This window comes from Nicotiana attenuata, unplaced genomic scaffold, assembly GCF_001879085.1.
Source record: "Nicotiana attenuata strain UT unplaced genomic scaffold, NIATTr2, whole genome shotgun sequence".
Classification (NCBI taxonomy): Eukaryota; Viridiplantae; Streptophyta; class Magnoliopsida; order Solanales; family Solanaceae; genus Nicotiana; species Nicotiana attenuata.
Genome location: NW_017673139.1, coordinates 30,101 through 52,339, shown reverse-complemented (window position 1 = coordinate 52,339; position 22,239 = coordinate 30,101). Strand labels below are relative to the sequence as shown.

The 22,239-nt window shown below is 36.6% G+C and overlaps 1 protein-coding gene across 4 annotated transcripts; it reads right to left on the bottom strand.

The window, feature by feature from the left end:
• Window positions 1-8,214: 8,214 nt before the first annotated feature.
• On the bottom strand, window positions 8,215-18,186 carry LOC109215559 (serine/arginine-rich-splicing factor SR34-like). Of its 4 annotated transcripts, XR_002066364.1 has the most exons (15): window positions 18,080-18,186; window positions 17,077-17,165; window positions 16,911-16,976; window positions 16,737-16,811; window positions 16,252-16,363; window positions 16,119-16,165; window positions 15,947-16,004; window positions 11,434-11,483; window positions 11,268-11,324; window positions 11,070-11,176; window positions 10,881-10,979; window positions 9,619-9,703; window positions 9,134-9,542; window positions 8,782-8,966; window positions 8,215-8,551 (listed from the first exon to the last, which is right to left on the bottom strand). XR_002066364.1 is itself a non-coding variant. In XM_019379646.1 (14 exons), the coding sequence occupies exons 2-14, from the start codon at window positions 17,158-17,160 to the stop codon at window positions 8,548-8,550; spliced, it is 978 nt and encodes a 325-aa protein (XP_019235191.1). In that variant the 5' UTR covers window positions 17,161-17,165; window positions 18,080-18,186; the 3' UTR covers window positions 8,215-8,547. The 4 variants fall into 4 exon arrangements, 2 of the variants coding, with proteins under 2 accessions (XP_019235191.1, XP_019235193.1); XR_002066363.1 differs by having other exon boundaries at window positions 9,134-9,703; XM_019379646.1 differs by lacking the exon at window positions 9,619-9,703 and having other exon boundaries at window positions 9,134-9,167.
• Window positions 18,187-22,239: the final 4,053 nt, after the last annotated feature.

Sequence of the window (22,239 nt, the reverse complement as noted above, 5' to 3'; positions counted from 1 at the left end):
GCTCTGTTTCCCCCATTTCTGCTTCTTTATGTGTTGTTCAGCTTCATTTCATCGTATCATGTCGGTAGGTTCGGGTTTGGAGTAGTTTTGAAATGTTATGAGACACTTAGTCTCTTAAGTTGGCCTTTTAGTTGGAAAAGTCAACCGGAAGTTGACTTGTGTGAAAACGATCTCGGAATTTGATTTTTATGATTCGGATAGCTTCCTGAGGTGATTTGGGACTTAGGAGCGTGATCGGAATGTATTTTGGAGGTCCGTGGTAGATTTAGGCTTGAATTGGCGAAATTGGAATTTTGGTGCTTTCCGGTTGGTAGTGGAGATTTTGATATAGGGGTCGGAATGGAAATCCGGAAATTTGAGTAGGTCCGTTGTGCCATTTGTGACGTGCGTGTAAAGTTCAGGTCATTCGGGCAAGTTTTGATAGACTTTTTGATCGAAAGCGGAATTCGGAAGTTTTGGAAACCTTATGCTTGAATCCGAGGGTGTTTCGATGATTCGATGTTGTTTTGAGTGTTCCAAAGGTTGGTATGAGTTTGAATAGTGTTATGGGACTTGTTCGTGTTTTTAGTTGAGGTCCCGGGGGGCTCGGGATGATTTCGGATGGGTAACGGAAATTTTGGGAATTTGAGGATGCAGCTGAAGCTGCTGGTTCTGTCATAACCGCATCTGCGGTTAGGGGACTGCAAGTGCGATGATCGCAAAAGCGAGAATTAGCCGCAGATGAGGCCACAAGTGAAGAAGGAAGAAGTCGCAGGTGCGGATGAAGGAACGCACCTGCGTGACCGCAGATGCGGGTATTGCGTCGCAGGTGCGGCTTGGGAATTTAAATGAAAAACCACAGAAGCGGTTGGATAGGCGCAGAAGCGGTCCCGCAGATGCGGGGAATGGACCGCAGATGCGGTATCGCTGGGCAGAACATATAAGTAGATGCCTTCGTGAATTTTTGCTAAGTTTTGCCATTTTTGAAGACGGGAAGAGAGCTAGGGCAGTGATTTTTCAAGAGAATCGAAGGGTTTCAGTTGGGTAAGCTTCTTAAGCTTCATTACTTGTGTTTATGATCATTTTTCCATTGTTTAATCATGGTATTAGTGGAAATTAAGGAAGAAAATTGGGGGATTAGGGCTTGAAATTGGAGACTTTGATTTAAGGAGTTGAGGGGTCGTTTGTGGTCGGATTTGATGTATTTGGTATGTATGAACTCGTGGGAGGATAAGGATTCTATTGATGTGAATTTTATCGAATTTCGAGACGTGGGCCCGGGGGTCGGGTTGGACCAATTTCGGGATTTTTGATGTAATTTGATTATTTTCGCATGGGCTTTGTTCCCTTAGCATATGTTGATGTTATAATTCCGATTTTGGATAGATTCGTCACGAGTTGAGGACGAGTCGAGAGGCTAGGGCGTCGCAGAGTAGTATTTAACCCGGTTTGAGGTAAGTAACCATTGTAAATCTAGACCTGAGGGTATGAAACTCCGGAATTTTGTACTGTTTTGATAAATGAGGTGACGCACATGCTAGGTGACGGGTGTGTGGGCGTGCACCCGTAGGGATTGTGACTTGGTTCGTCCCATGGCGACTACATATTTGCATATTTTGATATATTGTATATGATATCCATGTGTTTTAGAAATTCGGTTTGTTAACTTTGGCTGAATGCCATATTTGGGGCCTTTATGCCGACCTGTTTAGACGCTTAGGGGTATTTTTACTACTTTCCTCACTCTATTTGATTTGAAAGCATATCCTCAGTCATGTTTTACCTGTTTATTGTTTAGTTCAGTTTCATTGCTCTACTTCTTAATATATGAAAATTGTTTGGGCTGAGTTTTCCTGATTTTCACTAATGTGCCCGAGTGGCCATGAGGTTAATGACTGAGAGAGGTTGAGGACCTAATGGTGAGGATTATATATACATAATATGGATCGGGCTGCACGTCGCAGCATATTATACATATATTATGGAACGGGCTGCACGCTGCAGCGATATTTATATGGATCGGGCTGCACGCCGCAGCGATATGTATTGGGTTGGGCTGCGTGCCGCAGCGAATATGACGTTTGGGCTGTAGAAGCCCCTCCGGAGTCTGTACACCCCCAGTGAGCGTAGTCGACTATATATTACGGATCGGGCTGCACGCCGCAGCGGTTGTTATTATTATTATGAGATGTCTATTGAGCTAGAGTGTTGAGTGTAGTACTGATTGACGAGCGACTGAGAGGCTTGCCCGAGAGGCCATACTTATGAGTGATACATTGCCCGAGGGGCTTGTTTATGACATTTTGCTGTTTCCACTCTTCTTTTATACTAAACTTCTGTTGAAAAATGTTGAATAAATGTCTTAAAAGGATTTTAATAGAAACTGGAGTTTTACGAGATCAGTGATTATTGAACTGCAGAATTTACTTGATAATTCTGTTGAGATTTCTTATATGATCTTAAATTCTCGTCACCGCACTCAGACTTTATTTACTTTAGTTACTTACTGAGTTGGCGTACTCACGTTACTCCCTGCACCTTGTGTGCAGATCCAGGTGCCCGAGCATCAGAGTGAGAGCTTCCAGCACTCTCAGAGTCTATCCGGAGATCGCAAGGTAGCTGCACGGCGTTCACAGCCCTGCCTTCCTCCTTCCTATCTTTGTATTTTGTATTTTCAGACTTATTATGTATTATTCATACAGTGTTGGGTTGTACTTAGAGGCTCATGACTAGTGACACCATATTCGGGCTGTGCTGAGATATTTTCGTACTTATTTCGCGCATTTCTTTAATATTTTAAAAATTGAAAGCTTTGAGACTTAATCTGTCTAGAAAAGTGGATATATAAATGATCTTTGTATTGTTCGTGTTGTTTTTGGGCTGGCCTAGTACTGTGATAGGCGCCATCACGATCGAGGTATTAGGGGTCGTGACAGCGTCAACTTTACTAATCTGATCGTTTTTGAATTTAGCACAGAAAGGAATTATCATTGTGCTTGACGTATATGCAAAATGTAGGACATTGATGTTGTTCCTATACTCAACCTTAAGTGTTGCTTTTGTTGTTATGAAGTTGACAAGACATCGCTCTGGAAAGATTTGGGCAAGTACCAGAAAAATAATTCTTAATTAGTGTTTTTTGCGTAATGGTTACTCCGACTATTTGGAAGTGAAATATTCTCTTATTTTTTAGTTTTCTTGTTTTTTGCATTTTCTTTGATAGATTTGAGGACATCTAGAAATCATATGTTATGTTCCTTGTACTTGCAAAAAGATATGTGATTCATCAAGTCTCTTCAACCTCTTTGCAATTTATTAATGAAGAAGTGCATCCCTAAAAAAGCATATTTTTTCTTGATTTTTTACTGTACACTGAGGCATGACTGCGCTTAATTCTTCTTTGGATTTCTTTCTTTCAATCTCTTAGTCTGGCTATAAAACCAGAAGATTCCTAATTAATTTATGCATATGATTCAATGTGAACTGAACTTATGTAATGAGCTAAGAAAGTTGACGCAATGGAGATTAATAAGTGCTCGGCATTAGGGGTGTACAAACCGAACCGAAAAACCGCACCAAACCGAAAAGTCAAACCTAACCGATTAAAAAACCCGACTCGGTTTGGTTTGATTTGGTTTGGTATTGAATAAAAAAAACCGAACCAACCCGACATATAAATATATAATTTTTATATATATTATTTAAGATTTTATATAAAATTTTCTTTAAAAAAAATATCTAGAAATATTTGGGATTCTCTTGCGGGATATAAATTTTAATAGAATATGAAGTGCTCAATATTTATTGACCTTAAATAATGGGTTGTATGATTAGTTTCTTATCAAGTGTTACTAAAATACGTCTATCTCTTTGTTCTTACATATTCATATCATATGAATTCTTATATTTTTTTCGAATGTGAAGTGGTTATTAATATTTAGGTATCATATTGGTTTTTATGTTTAATTACTAAATTCGGATAACCTGAAAGTGTATATCAACGAAAAATTATTGTTAGACAACTAAAAAAATAATTATTAGTATGTGTTAACTAATGGAATTCTCACATAAGAATATTTTAATTGATAATATGTTTGTCAACTTTTTATATTTTTACTAAATAGATGTATACATATCAAATATTTAACAAAGTAAGATTGAAATAATATGTAAGTAACAAAAAACCCGAAAATCCGAAAAACCCGACAAAACCGAACCAATCCAAACCGATATAGTTGGTTTGGTTTGGTTTCGATAAAAATCGAACCAACCCGGTCCATGTACACCCCTACTCGGCATGAGATTTTAGTTTACTCTTTTAGGTGGGAGGTAGAAGAGATTTTTGTTGCTTTGTTGGGACAAGTTTATTACTCCCTCCGGTCCAAAATAAGTGATTTTTTGTCCTTTTTCTTGTGGTCCAAAATAAGTGATTTTTTCAGATTTCAAGAATGAATTAATTATTTTTTTCCTACATTGTCCTTGGAGTAAATAGCGTTGGAATATGTGTTAGGAGTGTTTATGTGAGATAGTAAAGGTTAATATGGTCAATTCCATTGTTAATTAATGCTAAAAGGTAGATTTCTTAATCTGTGTGAAAACATCCAAAAAATCACTTATTTTGGACCGGAGGGAGTAGAACTTTTTATTGCTTGAAGATTGCTTTCCAAGACTTAACCACGTCCCTAGGTCATAACCCAAAATAACTGCAATTTCTAAAATATATCTAACACTAAATTCAGAAGTTGTTCAACTTATGTTTTGTGAAGTAAAAGAGATCTTACTTATATTACTATACATGTGTATTTTAAAATATAATTGATATAATTATAAATAGTATCCATCTAATCCATTTAGGAAAAAAAAAATACTACTAAATAGAGAAAGATTTCTCCCTAGAATTTAACTTTCACAAACATGAGAATGAAAGATAATTCACATTTATTTGAAAGCAGTTTCCAGATTCGTGCTGTGCAATTATAATAAATACCGATCACCTAGGATCACTATTTATTAGTTTGACTTTACATTTTTTTCTTTAAATTTTACATAACTCATTACATATATATTTTAATATTGTTTATATTATTTTAAAATATTTTTACTGATTAGCATGATATTCACGTGCAACGCACATATCCAGATACTAGTACATATATAAAAGAGGGGAATAGAAAAGTGAGATGGCATGTCTCTTTGGCCAAGAATCATATTTTCCTTATTTCTTAGCTATCTCTATCATTTCTTTTCTTTTTTTCCTTCAAAATCTCTTACGCTTGTGTACCTCTTCCGCTTAGGATATTCTTCTGCGCATCTTTAATCACAAGAAGATATATGAATCGAATAATAATAGTGTCTACGAAAGTGGGTTGATCAGTAACACTACAAAGTAGGGCTGTGCATAATTTGGTAAATACCGAATTACCATACCGAAACCGAAAATTTTAGTATTTGGTATTCGATATTTTGGTATTCGGTATGGTATTTGGTTTAAGTTTTAAAAAATATTGGTATTAGGTATGGTATTTGGTATTTTAATATGAAATACCGAAATACCGATATCGTACCGAAATATATATTATATTATACAATACACATATTATTAATACTAACATAAATATAAAAATCTAAAATTTTACCTTCCTTTATTCTCTAAGTTCATCAATTAACTCTAATCAAGTAATAAGACATTTCTTGATCAAATTTATTCTTTTATGTATAGTTTTCTCTCTTTGGTTGATATTTGCTAGTTTTTGGATAAAACTTTTGTCAGCAAACGTTTTCAATTTTTTACTTTTGAGTACTTTAATTAAGAATATTATAGTCTATGACTGCACTAGTTAGTATTCAAACCGAATAAACCGAAGTTACCGAACCGAATAAACCGAAACCGAAAGGAGAAAAACCGAACCATACCGAATTTAATTAGGTACTGTATTGGTATAGCATTTTAAGAAACCGAATACCGAAAATACCGAATCGAAATGTCTAAATACCGTACCGTACCGACCGACGAACACGCCTACTATAGAGAGGCAAAAGAAAAAAACAATTCAGATCAACTCTTGGATTTGAATGACTCCTCAATTCCTTTTTTGTGTTCTATAATCCTTTAATAGTAAGCAAAGGAAATAAAGAAGGAGAGAAGTAAAAATAAAGTAAGAAGAAAAAAAAAATTCTAAAACGGTACTTAGAAAAGCGTTAAAACAAAAAAATAAAAAAGTAGGCAATTCATGCTTGAAATGAGGCTAATGTGTGTTTTAGGTCCGAATTGATTTTTAACTATTGAGATGAAATATAATTGCGTGGACTTTAGTTTTTTATAACGCATATTTTTATGTGAAATTCTTTCTCATTATATTAGTAAATAAACTTCAATATATTTGAATATATTAATTGATTTAACTAAAGATAACGTTTATTGGCTTATACTACCAATTGTCTAATTTATGAGATTTTTATTATAATTAATTTGAGATTTCCTACTCCTATATGAATAGCAACAATTTGATGAAAGGGGTTGTTTAATCATATGATCCTTGACACTTGCAATAAAGTTTTATAATATGGTTTACTTAATTCGCACCTTCTTTAGCTGTCTTGAAGGCCAATCAAAATTTGATCTTGGAACCACCAAAGGATGTGGTGCAGTGGATGTGACTGCTCTTCCCTTAACCAGAGGTCTCAGGTTCGAGCCCTGGGTATGAAATAATCCTTGGTAGGGAGCGCTTCCCCCCGAATGGGGCCCTACGCGACACGAATCCGGATATAGTTGGGTACCGGACATCGAGTGGGAAACCAATAAAAAAATTTGATCGGTTAATCAAGATGTAAATCCAAATGTCACACCAAAGGTTATGTTTGATATCTATATTTTCTTTTTGGTGTAAGTCATTATTTCTAGGGATGTTAATCCTAATTGCATGAACTTTGTTTCATTCAAAGGTTCAATTATTCGACATGTTTTATCAATTGTAAAAGCAGATGAAGGCGGGTTAGGTGATATAGAGACTTGGAAAGGAATGAAGCAGTTTGTGGAATGGCATTATTATGTACCTTTTTAACGACATTGTAGAGAGTGAGGAATTGAAGTCCCTTATATTATTGAACATGTGATAAAAAGTAGACGTAAAAGAGGTAATAGGGCAGGAGACATGGGAAGTATGATGGCAAGACCACTTTTATCTAATTTATATCACATGATTTTAGTTACGTGATCCCCTGACATCGATGTGAATTCGCATTTTTAAATTGTAATAATTGTGAAAGAATATTTTTTATTTGTAATTTCGTTCATCTATTTAAAAATAATTTACTCACATATATAAATGTGTGTCTATTTATTTCTTTCACAAAAAAGTTCTCTTATATCTCGGTTAAAACCGCGCATCGCGCGGATGCATTCACTAGTTTGAAAATATTTTTCTTACTAAATTGCAGAGAATTTTTTTTTTGGGTAGTCGCCTATACCATCGGCGACCTGCTTGAAAATCTTCCTGCAGGTCACACCTTTTAAAGGCACCTACGTAATGCTTTTCCTTCCTTTTTCCAATTGCAGCATTTGTTTTTTTTAACTGGAGATCACATATAAACACAGTTTACCAACTAAGCACTGTAATTTGTGTGACTTTACGTGCAGTTTTTTTGGCTTTTAAGGCATTAGGCATTCAGATATGCCCCTTGTAAGCATATTGTCTACTTCTACAGTTCATCATCTCGAACCTTATTCTTAGTTCTGTTGTTGATGTTATGGATTAGTCTCTATTCTCGCCAGCAGACTTTGCTCAGCATTTTTCAGCAATTGTCAGCATGTTCAGCTGACCCCAGAGGATTTCCATCACCTAGCAAACATAGTGTCACTATAAAGAGCATTTGTTGTTCCTTCTACATCCACTTAAAAGAGATGCTCCAAAATTGGAAGCCTTCGTGCCAACTGCCAAGTATGGACTCTCCCTCCAAGATTAGGAATGAAGATAATCCAGGAGAGGGTGAGTATGGCTCCCGTGGATGACAAGATGCGGGAAGCACGGCTTAGATGGTTCGGACTCGTGCGGAGGAGAAGCCTAGATGCACCAATTAGGAGGTGTGAGCAGTTGACTTTGGCAGGTACGAAAAGAGGCAGAGAGCGGCCTAAGAAGTACTGGGGCGAGGTCATAGTAAACAGGGCAACGAGCTACCAAATCTTTTACAGAAGAGCCAATGCCCCAGCCAACAGAAACAAATCTCGGCAAAAAGCCATTAAGTACTAAATAACAATGTCATTCCATAAAATATCCATTCATCACCAGGCAAATAACAAAATCTGCAAAAATTCCAAGACATAATTTTCGATTCTTACCATCATACATGCTGCAAAGGTTTTTAAATACTAAAATACTGCAATCTTCCCAACTCAGAGAAGCAAAAGTTTACAATTTAGTTCTAGTTTCTCATGGATCAAGATATTCAGAAGCCATGTCATGTGACCTCTTGCAGGAAAAAATGACCCCCAACACCTCAAGCTGATATTTTCAGGCACAACAGCACTCTCAATCACAGCAACTGGAGATCAGTTCATTCCACAATGCAAACTTACCTGTAAAATTGTAATCCGAATTCAACAAAATTGTTATGGTGGTTACAAAGACAAGCCCACAGGAGATGACTTAGATATGAAAAGAAAGAGGCAACAAACAGTTATAGTGGTTATGCATCAAGCGACCCAATGACTGTCCACGAAGCCATTTTTCTAACCAATTGAAAAATGACCAGCAATTGATATGATCTACTCATCTACAAAAAACAGACACATGAGGAAAAGAAGACCTTGACAAACTCCCACTGCGGCTACGGCTACGGCTCCTGCTCTGGCTTCTCCTGGAACTGCGTGGTCTTGGGCTTTTACTCATGCTCTGGCTTCTCCTGGAATTGCGTGGTTTTGGGCTTTTACTCACACTCCGGCTTCTCCTGGAATCGCGGGGGGGTGGGCTTTTACTCGCGTGTTTTGGACGCTGTGGCCAATCGAGTCAAATATAAAATGCCAACCAACAGAAGATTCCAAGTAAAAAAAAGAATGTAATCAAATAACTTCATACAAACATAGTAGATAAAATGGTTCGTCTGCCAGATTCAATACTTCCAGGTCTCCATTTTATTTTAGAAGAGAGATTTGACTTACAGATGGTACTGGAGATCTGGATCTTGATGGAGATCTGCAAAATGTCCACAAACAACTCAATTTAATATCCAACCTTCTGCTTAACAACTTTCATCCAACTGCCTTGATCCACTTCCACGTCAGAGTGACCATAAGCAAAGTAGATATGCAGAAACCCGTAATCATTTCACCATCCCAAAGAGAAAACAATGACATGTATGAAGCCATGCAAGTTACCTAGTTAAGGAAGAGTTCTAGTCAATAATTTAAGTTTGTGCAGTTTGAAAGACCAATTAACAGGAAGTGAAAGAAACAATTAGTGTCTTTATTAGCTTGGCAGATGGCGATCCCAAATTCAAATTGAAGTTAGTATGCCAATCCAGCTTGACCATCAAAATCCATGATCTTCTTGTTCCCAATCTAGCACCGACTGACATTTCATGATGCTCATTAGAAGAGAGACACCATAAAAAGATTCCGAAGTTGCCATCCAGAAAACATCATACCTCCACAACAAAAATTGTTGTAGGCAAGATCCTATCCACTCAAGATCCTAATATGCAATCCAAGATCCTCGCATATATCCAATATCTAGAAAAACCAACAATGTGACTTCTCATATTAACAAAGGAAACAATAAATGATTATACCTTGACAACACAGTATATTTTCCCAATACGACATTTCCAAAATGCAAAAGTAACAAGAAGCATAGGAACAACCAACTTCTAAATCTAACACCCCACAACTGTTATCTTTCTAATGGATTCAACTGGAAAGCAGTATACATCCATTCCTAACTGAATGGCCACGTTTAATAGCAGAACTTGCAATGAATGTTAGAAATTCTGGACAGCAGGGTTAAAGAAATAAACAACAATCCCATGCACAAATAGGTTAAAAGATGTACAGGAATCTTATAAAAGAGCAGAGCACTATAATGTTCCTTGTTTGGTCTATCAAATGGTTTGACATTACTGTCAAGTTCAAACCTTTCAGCAGAATGAAGATGACATCTAGATATCTCTCTCCCTCCCAAAAAAGCAGACGCAGTTTTTTTACCTTACCATAACATATGGCCTCTTGAAAATCCAGTATGAGCAGGATATTTGCTAATGATAGCTTCCCATTCACCCGCTAAGCCACCACATATTGGTCTAGGATCTTGACAAATTTCCAAAAACGTTCACTTACAATTTTGATATCGGTCCCTCAACCTGATCGGGGGATTAAAAGCTTTATGTTCATATGCAATATACATGCTTCATTGCTCTATCCGGAAAAAGAAGGCAGCTGAGGGGCCAAAACATTCCAGATCTATTGCAGATAATATACAACTAAAATAAAGCATAATAATGGCATCACGAACAAATCACGAAGGGGGAACAATTAGAATCATTTTTAGATGAGCTTTGCAATGTAACTTGTCAATTATACATGCAGAGATATGTGGACGCGAAATGAGTCACATTGCAAGAGAACTTTTGCTTCAAGGCCATCTCACGTCATCAACAATACAAGGTTTAGTCAAGGTTCAGGGTGTTAGAAACAAGGTCCTCAGCTACTTGCCCACTAAATGAATGAAGAAAAGTTAGGATGCAACAACTGATTCACAGGTACCTCTCACAATGGAAAGATTAAAATGATTCAAATAACTAAGTACAAGGACACAGATAAAAACATATATTAGCGTTATACTAGATGCATCTTTTACATACCCAGCCCTAACAACAGAAATGGGTAGCATATAACCAGTAAGTAAGATTACCTTGACACAGAGCGTCCTTTTAAACCAGAATGGGGCTGAGACGACACAGATCGAGAACGAGATCTTGTACGCTTTGAAGATTTAGCTTTAGGAGATTTGCTGCTAGGAAAGAGAATATCAATAAGATCCATCATAGCATTAAAAGGTGAAGTCACTAGCAATAATATCTGCAAACTACATTATCCAAACCTTCTGCTCCGGCTACGACTTGGACTGCGGCTACGACTACCACTCTTTCTTCCTGAGTAAGAACGGCTGCGGCTGCGGCTGCGGCTTCTAGAATTATGTTCCTTCACCTACATATGATGGAGAGTTATGGTATAGAATAACAAAAAAAGGCATTAAGCATGCTATAACCGAAGTATTTGAAACATGTCCCCATCATACTCGAATCGTCGAGCGAGAAAAAGCATTCCGGAACTCAGATTCATCAAGTTTTTTGATCTATATACAAAGAACATTAATTGCATTTGTTAGTCAAGCAAAGAAGTATTCCAAATATCTTGGGCCAAAATTCAGGCTAATATGCGGAATAAGAAAAGAAATAACTTACAGCATATTTCATGTCCTCGCGGTTAGTATAATCCACAATCCCGGTGGTTCCTGAAGAGCAAAACTAATTGTTACCACACCATCCGCAATCATAAACTAGTTAAGGAGACCAGATGCTTCACAGGATGAAAATGGAGTAGAAGCACAAGAAAATTAAGTCAAAGATAAGGCGTCACACATTTGAAACACACAAATAAGAAAAATCCGAAGCACAATACTCCGGACAGGCCCTTATAATGCTTGGTTAGACCTTTGCACCATTTTTAGTCACAACCACTACCCTTGAACCATCCAACAAGTTCAGCTGACGAGTGAAGCAAACCCCTAAGACAAAACATATCTTGCAGAAGGCTATACAGTGATGATGCAGCAGATGCTTTATCGGTCAAAACAGTTGTAGAACTGGAAGACACTTATTCCTACATTGCTACCATATGTGGCAGATCTGAACTTTATTCTTGAATCTTTTGGGAGTACAATGGGTATGGGTAGTGCCTGTCCCATTGAAGGAGACGATCAGCTGGCAACGAAGGAAGGTAACTGAGGAAGGGAAATCACTCTGGAGAACAACTCCTTTGTGCAGACAGTTTGCAAAGTGTTAAGTGTCCCACATTGGTAGAAGGAATGGATGGTTTAACTCCTTGCATTGGACAGTCCTCACCTCATGAGCTAACTTTTGGGTTAAGTTAAGCTTCCATCTTTAAACATGGTATCAGAGCCACACACCCCCCCTATTCTTGGTTTATCCAATGCCGAATCTCATGTTATACTATCCGCACACCAGCTGTCCCGTCTTGGGCAGTGGAGATGTGAAGTGCTCCAAAGTGGTAGAAAATGCGTTGTTGTTTACTTATGATCTTGGACAATCCTTAATGAGCTAACTTTTGAATTGAGTTAGTCCATTGTCTCTTTTAAAGGTGCTTCAGAGATGCTTTGAAGTAACAATAGAGGCATATACGACATAAAATAAAGATGTTTATGAAATTTAGGTTTTTGGTGTAAAGTGCATGATATAGATAATTTTAATCCTCTTATGGACTTCATAGAATCTTTTGCCTAGTTGTAAGGAAAAATTAGAAGGAAAAAAAAAAGAGTGGGGGGCTTGTTACAAACAATTAAGAATATTATAAGTACCTCATCGAGTTCTCATAGATAGTTTAAGGGCCTTTAGTATCATTTTTCCCAGTAATGCAATATAACACAAGGGTAATTAAAATAGTTAAGAAAGAAAGAACCACGGCAGAACATATTCATTTTTGAGAAACTACTAACACAATTTAAGAAAAAGAAAATATCAATCTCCCAACAACACCACATTGACTTCAACCATTAGATGTATTTACGACAAGTGATGGCAGTTTCTTTCGAGTGCATCTATGAGGTACCGGCTTGTATTGGGTGACTTATAGAGAACCATGTCTTGATGTAGGTTTCTCTACTCTGTGGTATACTGCTTATATACCCAAATATGATAAAAATTCCTTACCTAGTAAAAAAGACAAATGAGGATAATTTTATGGCTAGAAAAAGAATTCTTAAATACCTAATGGTGAGACAAAGCTAGCTCCTGTAAAATTGTTCAAACTCATCAAAAAGACCTACCAAGGCTATTTTCCCGACGAAATGTTGGAAATGATAGCATTACATAGACTTTTTTGCTAAAATTGTTCCTTACATGTAGGAGTAGCTCTGTTTTTGTCCTTTAAATATACCCTTGAGCATCTTTAATCCCTTAAGTTTGCTAAAGTGGAGCAGTTTTGGTCTAAATAACGGAACGGGGTTAGAACTAACGATGACACTGTCAAAACACCAAAACCTAGCTGTAAAAAGCTAAACCTAACGCTTTCCTCCAAAACCTAAATCACCATTCATGAACTCTAGCTCTAGGAAGAAAAGATGTGAGGTGCATATGCTTCTAAATCCCTTTGCTCTGAGATTTTTGCTCTCTATGTCATAAGGTATATAAAGCATAGCTTTTTCAAATATCTCAGCACTAATCTGGAAATCTTTTGATCGGAAGTGATCATCTGCAGTCTGCACTATGGAAGATCTTTTGATCGGAAGTGATCACTTCGACAGTCTGCACTATGGAAGAATCAATAATAGATGTTAGATGATTCATAGAAAGCTTTTCCACTTTTATATACATTACCAACAACGTGAAAAACCAGAAACAAGGTTTTGCTAAATGCTTACTTTTTTCTTTTTTATATATGTCCATCCTCTGTTAACCTTTGGAATTTATGGCCAAAACAGTCAAGATTGAATTTCACAAAGGATATTTTCACATATTACCATTAAGAAATACTTAATTATATAGGCTGCTAGTAACTGCCAGAAGCTTGCTCTTATTAATACAATAATTATGCATCAATCCCAATTAGTTTAGGCGAATTCTTAGTAACCACCCTGATACTATAGGATCCTCTTTAATAATGATACATTAATTAATTCGAGAAAGCAACTTTTTTTATTATTTGCTAGAATTCATTAACAACCATCAAATTACATTGCAAAATGTGAGTCTTTAGAACAAATCAGTTACGACAACTTCGAAAATAGAGTTGAGTTTTGTTATTGCCTTTCTCCTTAATCGCAACTTTTTTTCATAGAGCTACAGTTCATGAATGGTGATTGAGGAATTGGGGGAAGTGTTGCGTTTAGCTTTTTACAGCTGGATTTTGGTGTTCTAATAGTGTCACTGTTAGTTTTAACCCCATTCAGTTAGTTAGACCAAAGGTATTACTTTAGCAAACTTAAGGGCTTAAAGATGCTCAAGGGTATATTTAGAGGTCAAATACAAACCTACTCCCATAGATAAGGGACAATTTTGGCTAAAAACTCGCATTACATACATGAACTAAATCTTACTTCGCCCTCTAATTAACCATACTTCCAACGAAAATGTAAACCCCTTGTCAAACAGCAGGTTATATTACATGACTAACAACACTTCATTTCAAAAGATACTAAAAGTTCAGCCCAATCAAGCAAAGAAATAAACAAAAACAAACATCGGAAAAGAGAAGATAAATTGCTTATTTAGTTAAATGCGAAAGATCTCAGGGGTCATTTACTAAAAATTGGGTTAGCCTCTTTGTAACGTTTATCATGCTTATTCAGGATTGGTGGCAAGCAATAAATTAGATAGAAGTATTATCTGATTTTGGACGACAATCTTATCACCAAGGGAGAAACAATCCAGGCACCACTTCAAGATAGGTACCAACATTTATTCAAAGCATAAAGGAGGCGAATGCACTGGTAAGCACAAAATGTCCTTCAACACAAAAATGGAAAAAAAAAATAAGCTCTCCTTTTTCCTTCTATCCTCTCCTTTCAGTCGACCTGAGCTCCCACGTACCTATCCAATGATGCACCCAAAACGACTAATCTCCTCCGCCAAACCACCTGGGGTGAATCATATTGCATGTCCTCAACCCCACCAAGGGGCATTTCTTTTAAATTTTCCTCCTTTCTCCCTTTTTCTGCTGTCTTTTTGCCTGCTATTTATTATACTTTATGCCTTCTTCCTCCAATCTTTTCTGTACCTTTTTTTTATCTTTTTCCATTTACTTTTTCCTGTTGTAATATTCTTTTAACTTTCTGTTATTCTTTCTTGTGTTATTATAATACTTTGGCACCAAAAGAAACTTTTATAATTGTTAATCTTAAATGGATGGAGTTATGTTTTGAATGACCATGTAATAAACTTCAGCCAGGTATTGTAGAACCAAATATTTTAAACCAACCCTAAGCCAGAGACTCAATTATATGATGTAGCTGACTGAATCTAATATATCATCCCTGGCCAGGATAGAAATCTCACCATAATCCCATCCAAACTGAGGGATGATATCACTTTTTCCAGGAAAGCAGGCTAAACTTCATAGTACAAACTAAGCCACAAATCACTAAATCTATACTTAATCCAAGTTACTGCAGCATTCAGCAATTCTGTACGCTCAATAAACCCAAAAGATTCTACTACTCATGTGTTGCTATCAGCAGCAATTCTCAGGCCATAGAACACAGTTTAGTTTTGAACCAGTCTAAAAAAACAATATTAGATGCTATAATGGGGAAAAGGACACTTAAAGACCCCAATGATTAACCTACAGCTACATTCTACACTAGGTTTGGAGAAAGGATTCTACTTGAAGAAAGCGCTTCTACTCCATTACAAAAGATGATCAGCTAAACCAGGACCATAAGTTCTACAACAACCAAAACAGTTGAGATTCAAGTTGTTAAGCAAATAAATTGCTATTTTCAGAACAACAGATTGCAAATCCTTCTTCTCCCACCCCTTCTCAAAAGAAGAAAACCTAAATGAAAAACAGAGAAAAGAAAAGGTGAAAGGGGAGCTTCAGAGACTTAACTCTTTATTTATCAAAATATAGGTTCCTGATGTAGACAAGCAATTTGTGGTGAAGTATAAAACAACCCTTTATATAACCCCAAAAGATAAAAGATACGAGCATAAAACTAGTTTCTGTTGTTTATCATCTTACCACCACCCTCACGGAAAACTTGTGAGAAACAAACATCCCCAGCTCGACGCATGTGATCCTATATATAAGAAACATAGAATACAAATATTCAGCGGCTAGAAGATAAATATTGGAAAAAGAGGATAACTTTTTTTCCCTTGTCTTGATGATTTACCACTCAGACACCACTCACCTTAAGATCCTGCCAGGACGCTGAATGGGGCAATCCAGTAACTAATACTGAAAATAAACAAGTGAATAATAAGATCAAAAAGTATAAAAATGCAATAAAGCATGCTGTGCAAGCACATTTACAATAAACGTGCCTCGATACTCGGTACGTTTGGGCGCTCCAAATTTGTGATTACGACCACTACTATTGCCACTATAACGATCATTTGCAGATGAGTTACCACGCCCACCATGTGCAAGTTCAACCTGTGTAATATATAAAAAAATATGTTCAATTTTAAAAGGCTTAAGCATCTAAAAAAGAAAGCTATTGAGCATCTAAGTGTCATATGTGTATACGATATGTTAATTTGCCTTGAAGACAGACTAGCAGCAAGATGAAACAGACCTGAATAAAGTGGAAGGGGTAATATAACTGATCCCAACTAATATGGGCAAGCATTTAAAAGAAAACCTAATGGTTTAGGTGAAACCTTAAGGTCATCGGAAATGCAATCAAGACATACAAATTGGAAGCCCTGATTCAGTAAACTGCAATTGACACATACTTATTAAAGCAAACCAAGGATCCGGTTGATTGATATGTGCGTACACAATATGCTGTTAAGATTTTACTAACCCTCAAGCGATGCCCATCAAAATCATAGCCATCACGCCCACGAATAGCATCATCAGCATCGCGAGCCTCTTCAAACTGATAATTTTTCCATCAAAATGATGTCAAAATAGCTTAAAATTCCAGAGGGGTATATATCCAATGAAATTCCTTTTAGCCAGTGCACCTAAAACTCACCTCAACAAAAGCATAACCAGGGGGTCTTGGTGGAACTTTCAGATCAATATGAGCTATCGGGCCATACTACAATTACACACCACACACATTTAAGCCGGACTCAAAATAATTGGACATTAGCTAAAGACATCCAACTAAAGTATGAAGCAAAGTGTACTACAAGTACCTTGTAGAACAGATCCTCCACTTCTCGCTCGCGAATATCACCAGGAAGATTACCAACATAAATTGTCCTACTTGAACGACTCATTATTCCTATAAAAAAATCAAAAGAACTTACAATTAAACCCCACCTGGGAAACAAAATTTAGATAAAAACCAAAAAGTCACAGACACACAGGGACGGAGCCATGATTTCAAACAAGGGGATTCAAAAAATACAAAAATGTCACACTTGGAAATTCAACTTGTAACCTAAAGCAACTTTTGAAACCCCTTTTACCATTGCATCATAATTGTTTTATGCAAAGGGGGTTCAACAATTTATATATAAGCAAAAAAACAGAAACCATTTTTGCCCTATTAACCTAGTATAACTTTCAGATAAAGGGAATTCAATTGAACCCCCTTTCACTCCCTAGCTTCGCCCCTGTATAGGTACAGACATACATGCATACAATGGCAGAACCACCTTAGGTTTAGCCCTTTCGTCGAAAAATTACAGTGTAGTTATAACAACAACAACAAACCCATTAGTTTCTCACAAGTGAGGTCTGGAGAGGGTAAGATGTAGGCAGCCTTATCCCTACCCCTTAAAAGGGCAAAACACAGTGTAGTTAGATCAAAATTTTATTATTAGGTATATACACTATAAATTGAATCTCCTTAGCTTCTTGTGCCTCTATTTTTTATATTTTGACATTCCTTATTGAAATTTCTGGCTCCGCCACCGCATATATACATACTTACATGGGTGCACAGTTACATACATACATATATGGCTGCACAATTACATATATACATCCATAGATTTTGTACATAACTTTGATAAATTATTTTGCTAGTGTATAGACTACTTCTACGCTGGATCTATATCTGACGGAAGTTTTAACTCAATTGAAAAACGAATTTTACCGGACAAAAATGTAAAAAAACAAAAACAAAAAAAATAAATTGAAAATAGATCTTTATAAAGGGAACTACCATGAATGGAGACTGGAGAATCATACCTTAGAAGATTTGATGACCGATGAAATCAGAGAGCTGAGAAAGGAGAAAATTTTGGAAGGTTAGGGTTTTAAAGAATAAAGGGTCGAGGATGTTGCTATAAATATCTTGTTCTCAAGCCTGCTGTCTTTCTATCCTATTGGACACGTCTTTGATATTTTTCTTTAGTTACATCACAAATTGTGAAAATTATGTTTTCCAACAAAATTTACTCTTTACTAAATGAAAAAAAAATGGCAAAATCTTTTCTTTATTACGCATATATATCAATGAGTATAACTTTTTTAACAAATTATATAAATATTACAAAAATTTGTGTTTGAATAATAAAAGAATAAATATTGATCTTATATAGCTAACTCAATACAAAAATTATCATATAGAAGTCTCTAATCATATGTTGATGTTCAACTTAGAATGTGTTTCGGTTTTATAATTTTATCGCTTTAATTTCACAAGTTGTTATGCTTGCTTTTCAATTTCAAGAAGAATATATAATCCTTTTTAAGAGGGAATAAATTTAAAGTATGTTTTGAAGTATTAGCTTAGAAGAAACTTACATGAGAATCTGATTACCAAAAAAGGGAAAAACTAATTATTAGTCTATAAATAATATTTACTATTCAAGAAACTTATTTACCATCACTATTTAAGATAACAAGGAGGGATTAAAAGAGACGTTTAAAGTGAAATAAAACAAATGTGTTAATTTTTCTATCTTAATAATTTCGTTGAATGTAGATTAGTTCATAGTAAGTTTGGTTTAATAAAATTTTAAGAAAAATACTTTATTATACATTTTAATATAAAATTGTACTATTAACAGATATCAGTGTGTCCATTGTATCACTATCATATTGAGTTTAAGTTCTACACATTGGTGTAGAAAGTATTTAAACAATCATATAACTTATAAGATAATTACAGTATCACGATCCAAAATCCAACTAGTCGTGATGGCACCTAACCCAACCCGCTAGGTAGCCAATTAACAACTAACCAAATTAATGAGATTTATCAAGAAAAGAAATGATAGTACAATTGCTTTTATACAAGAATTTTCCGAGTACTAGTAATACAAATCATGAGCTTCTAAGATTTAGAGTTTATAAAGCTAGTGTAAAATAAATACATCATCTGCCGGAATTATATATAACAGAATTTTCATAAGTCTAGAGCTTCCATGAACAAGAGGCAGCTATAACCGGGACGTAGGTACATCTTTAAATCCAGCTCCTGCTGTACACAGCAACATCAGCATCCAACATCTACACGCAAGGTGCAGAAGTATAGTATGAGTACAACCGGCCTCATGTACTCAGTAAGTAACAAACCTAACCTTAGGTTTAAAGTGGTGACGAGCTGGAACAAGGTCGGAGTCCAACACCAATAGCCAACAATAGTTCATAACATAATAGAAGTGCTAAAAGAAGTAACTCAGAGATAAAATACTCAGCTCTTTCACAGTTCCGGAAAATAGGCATGATTTCAAGTATAGCACTGAAATCCCAAATCATTTACCGAAATCACCAAAATATGAGTAAGTTTGTAAAACTGTGATTTTTTCCAAAGCTTTCAACAGTAAATAAGATGTTTCATTTTTCATATAGCATGAGGAAAGTACATCTCTATGCCTACATGTCAGTATGCAGGTGAAATCATGAATGTCACCAAAACTGGGTAGCGTGAGGAAATGCATCTCTATACATGGATCTCAAATACACATGCCAAGCATAATGCATCTCAGTGTTGATATCTTCTTTTTATAAAGCAAATCGACTTCGATTCTTGAATAATCCACATCACTTCTGCTTCTATTGGAACACAAGATTCCCCTTTTTTGTGGAAAAGACGCGCTCTCATAAATATCACTCACAATCAAGCCCTCTGCCTCACTCAGTCATCAATCTCTCCAGTCTCTCAGGCTCACAATGTCATGAAATTAGCCCAGAAATAATGATATGATGTATCAATAAATAGCAACAGAGACTAAGATATGATATGCAATGAATAAGTATGACTGAGTACGTAATTTCAATTTAAACATATAATTCAACAGCAGAAATGATCTTAGTAGGTCCCAATAATACCAACATATGCCTAAGCATGATTTCTAGCATGGGTCACAACTCAGTTTCTCTAACACATGGATAATACGAGTTAATTAACTACGCAGCTCTAAGAAATCGATTCAGTCACAATTACTACGATGCACGCCCACACGCCCGTCACCTAGCATGTGCGTCACCTCCAAACAAATCACATAACACTGTGATGACCCAAAGGGTCACCACCGGATTTCTTCCTATTTTCGTGCTTTCGAGGCCTTGAAAACCTCGCTTTTAGTTGTCTCGATTTACGTGCGCAGTCCGGGCGCGAAGCTGGAAATCTTTTATGTTGAAATATGTGAACTTTGTGAAAAATTTGAAGAATTTTGATATTAATATTGCTAAAGTTGACTTTGGTCAACATTTTTGGTAAACGGACCCGGACCCGTGATTAGGCGGTCCCGGAGGGTCCGTAGAAAAATATGGGACTCGGGCATATGCCCGGAGTCGAATTTCGAGGTCGAGAGCCCGAGAAATGAATTTTTCTGTGAAATTATTTTTCTGAAATTATTAAGGAAAATAGAAATAAAAATTGATCAAAAGACTATGGTATCGGGCTCGTATTTTGGTTCCGACGCCCGGTACAAGTCATAGATATGTGTTAAGCGCTTCCTGTAAAGTTTGGTCGAAATCGGATGTCATTTGACGTGTTTCGGACCCAAATATCTAAAATTTGAAGTTATGAAGTTTGAAATGAAAATGATGATCTTGAGGCTTGATTCAATGATTTTGATGTTATTTTGGCGATTTGATCGCTCGAGTAAGTTCGTAGGATGTTATTAAGTTAGTGTGTGTGTTTGGTTGGGAGCCCCGAGGACTCGGGAGTGATTCGGAGGTGGTTCGGGGTAGTTTTACACTTAGAAAACACATCAGATTTTTCATGTTGTTGCAGACCAGATTTTGTTCTTCGCGAACGCACCCCCCCCCCCCCCTTCGTGTTCGCATAGCTCTGACATTTCTCCTTCCGCGTTCGCGTCCCTCCATCGCGTTCGCATAGCCTTATACCCCTCTTCAACGCGTTCGCACACCTCCCATCGCGAACGCGTAGGCCAAACCTGGACCCCCCCCCCCCCAGTTTCCTTCTATGCGTTCGCATAGCACCATCGCGAACGTGTAGAGCATCAAACCAGCCCTCCTTCGCGAACGCGAGACTGAGTCGCGAACGCATAGAACAAAAAGGCTTCAGTGATTTTTTTTTTTTAAAAAAAACAGAACATTTCATTACGGAAATTCTTCACTTCTTCTCACGAGCTCTCTTCTCCATCAAGCCTTAGGACTCCATTGAAGCTCCCCTCTTCCAAGACTTTTTGGGTAAGTAATTCCCCACCTAATTCCTTCATTTTTCTTCACTAATTAGTGAATTTCTAGGCCTAAAAATATGAAATCAAAGTAGAAATTAGGGGTTTTGGGTAGAGTTAGGGTTTTGAGAATTTTGGGTGATTCAACCTCAATTTGGGGTCGAATCTTAAAATAAATTATATATTTGAACTCGTGGGGTTATGGGTGATTGGGTTTTGGTCCGAGCCTCGTGTTTGGACCATGTGGGACCGGTGTCGAATTTTGGTATTTTTGGAAGAATGATAGGAATTTCATTTCTAGGCTATGGGATTATGTTTTTGAGCCCTTATTGATATTATTGAACTAATTATGCCTAGATATCATTGTTTCGGAGTTGGATTGTAGAGGAAAGGCGGTATTAGAGAGTTGATTGCTATTCTTGGACCGAGGTAAGTGTTTGTTCTAACTTTGGCTTGAGGGAATAGGATTAGGATGTTATTTTCTACTTGCTAAATGTGGAGTACGGTGTATAGGCATGGTGACGGTTATCTATGCACCGGAGTCTAGCATGACCGTGAGTCTTAATTGCTTTTAATTCGAATGATGTGACACAATTTCCTTGTTTAATTGATAAATTTCATATAATGTGAACGGTTGAGGAAGAATTGTGATTGGTATATTTTGGAGCGTTGGCTCGAACAAGAATGTGATAGTTGAGAAAGAAGTGATTTAAAAGAGGATGTGTTGTGATTATTCCCTTGCCGGGACGTGTAGAC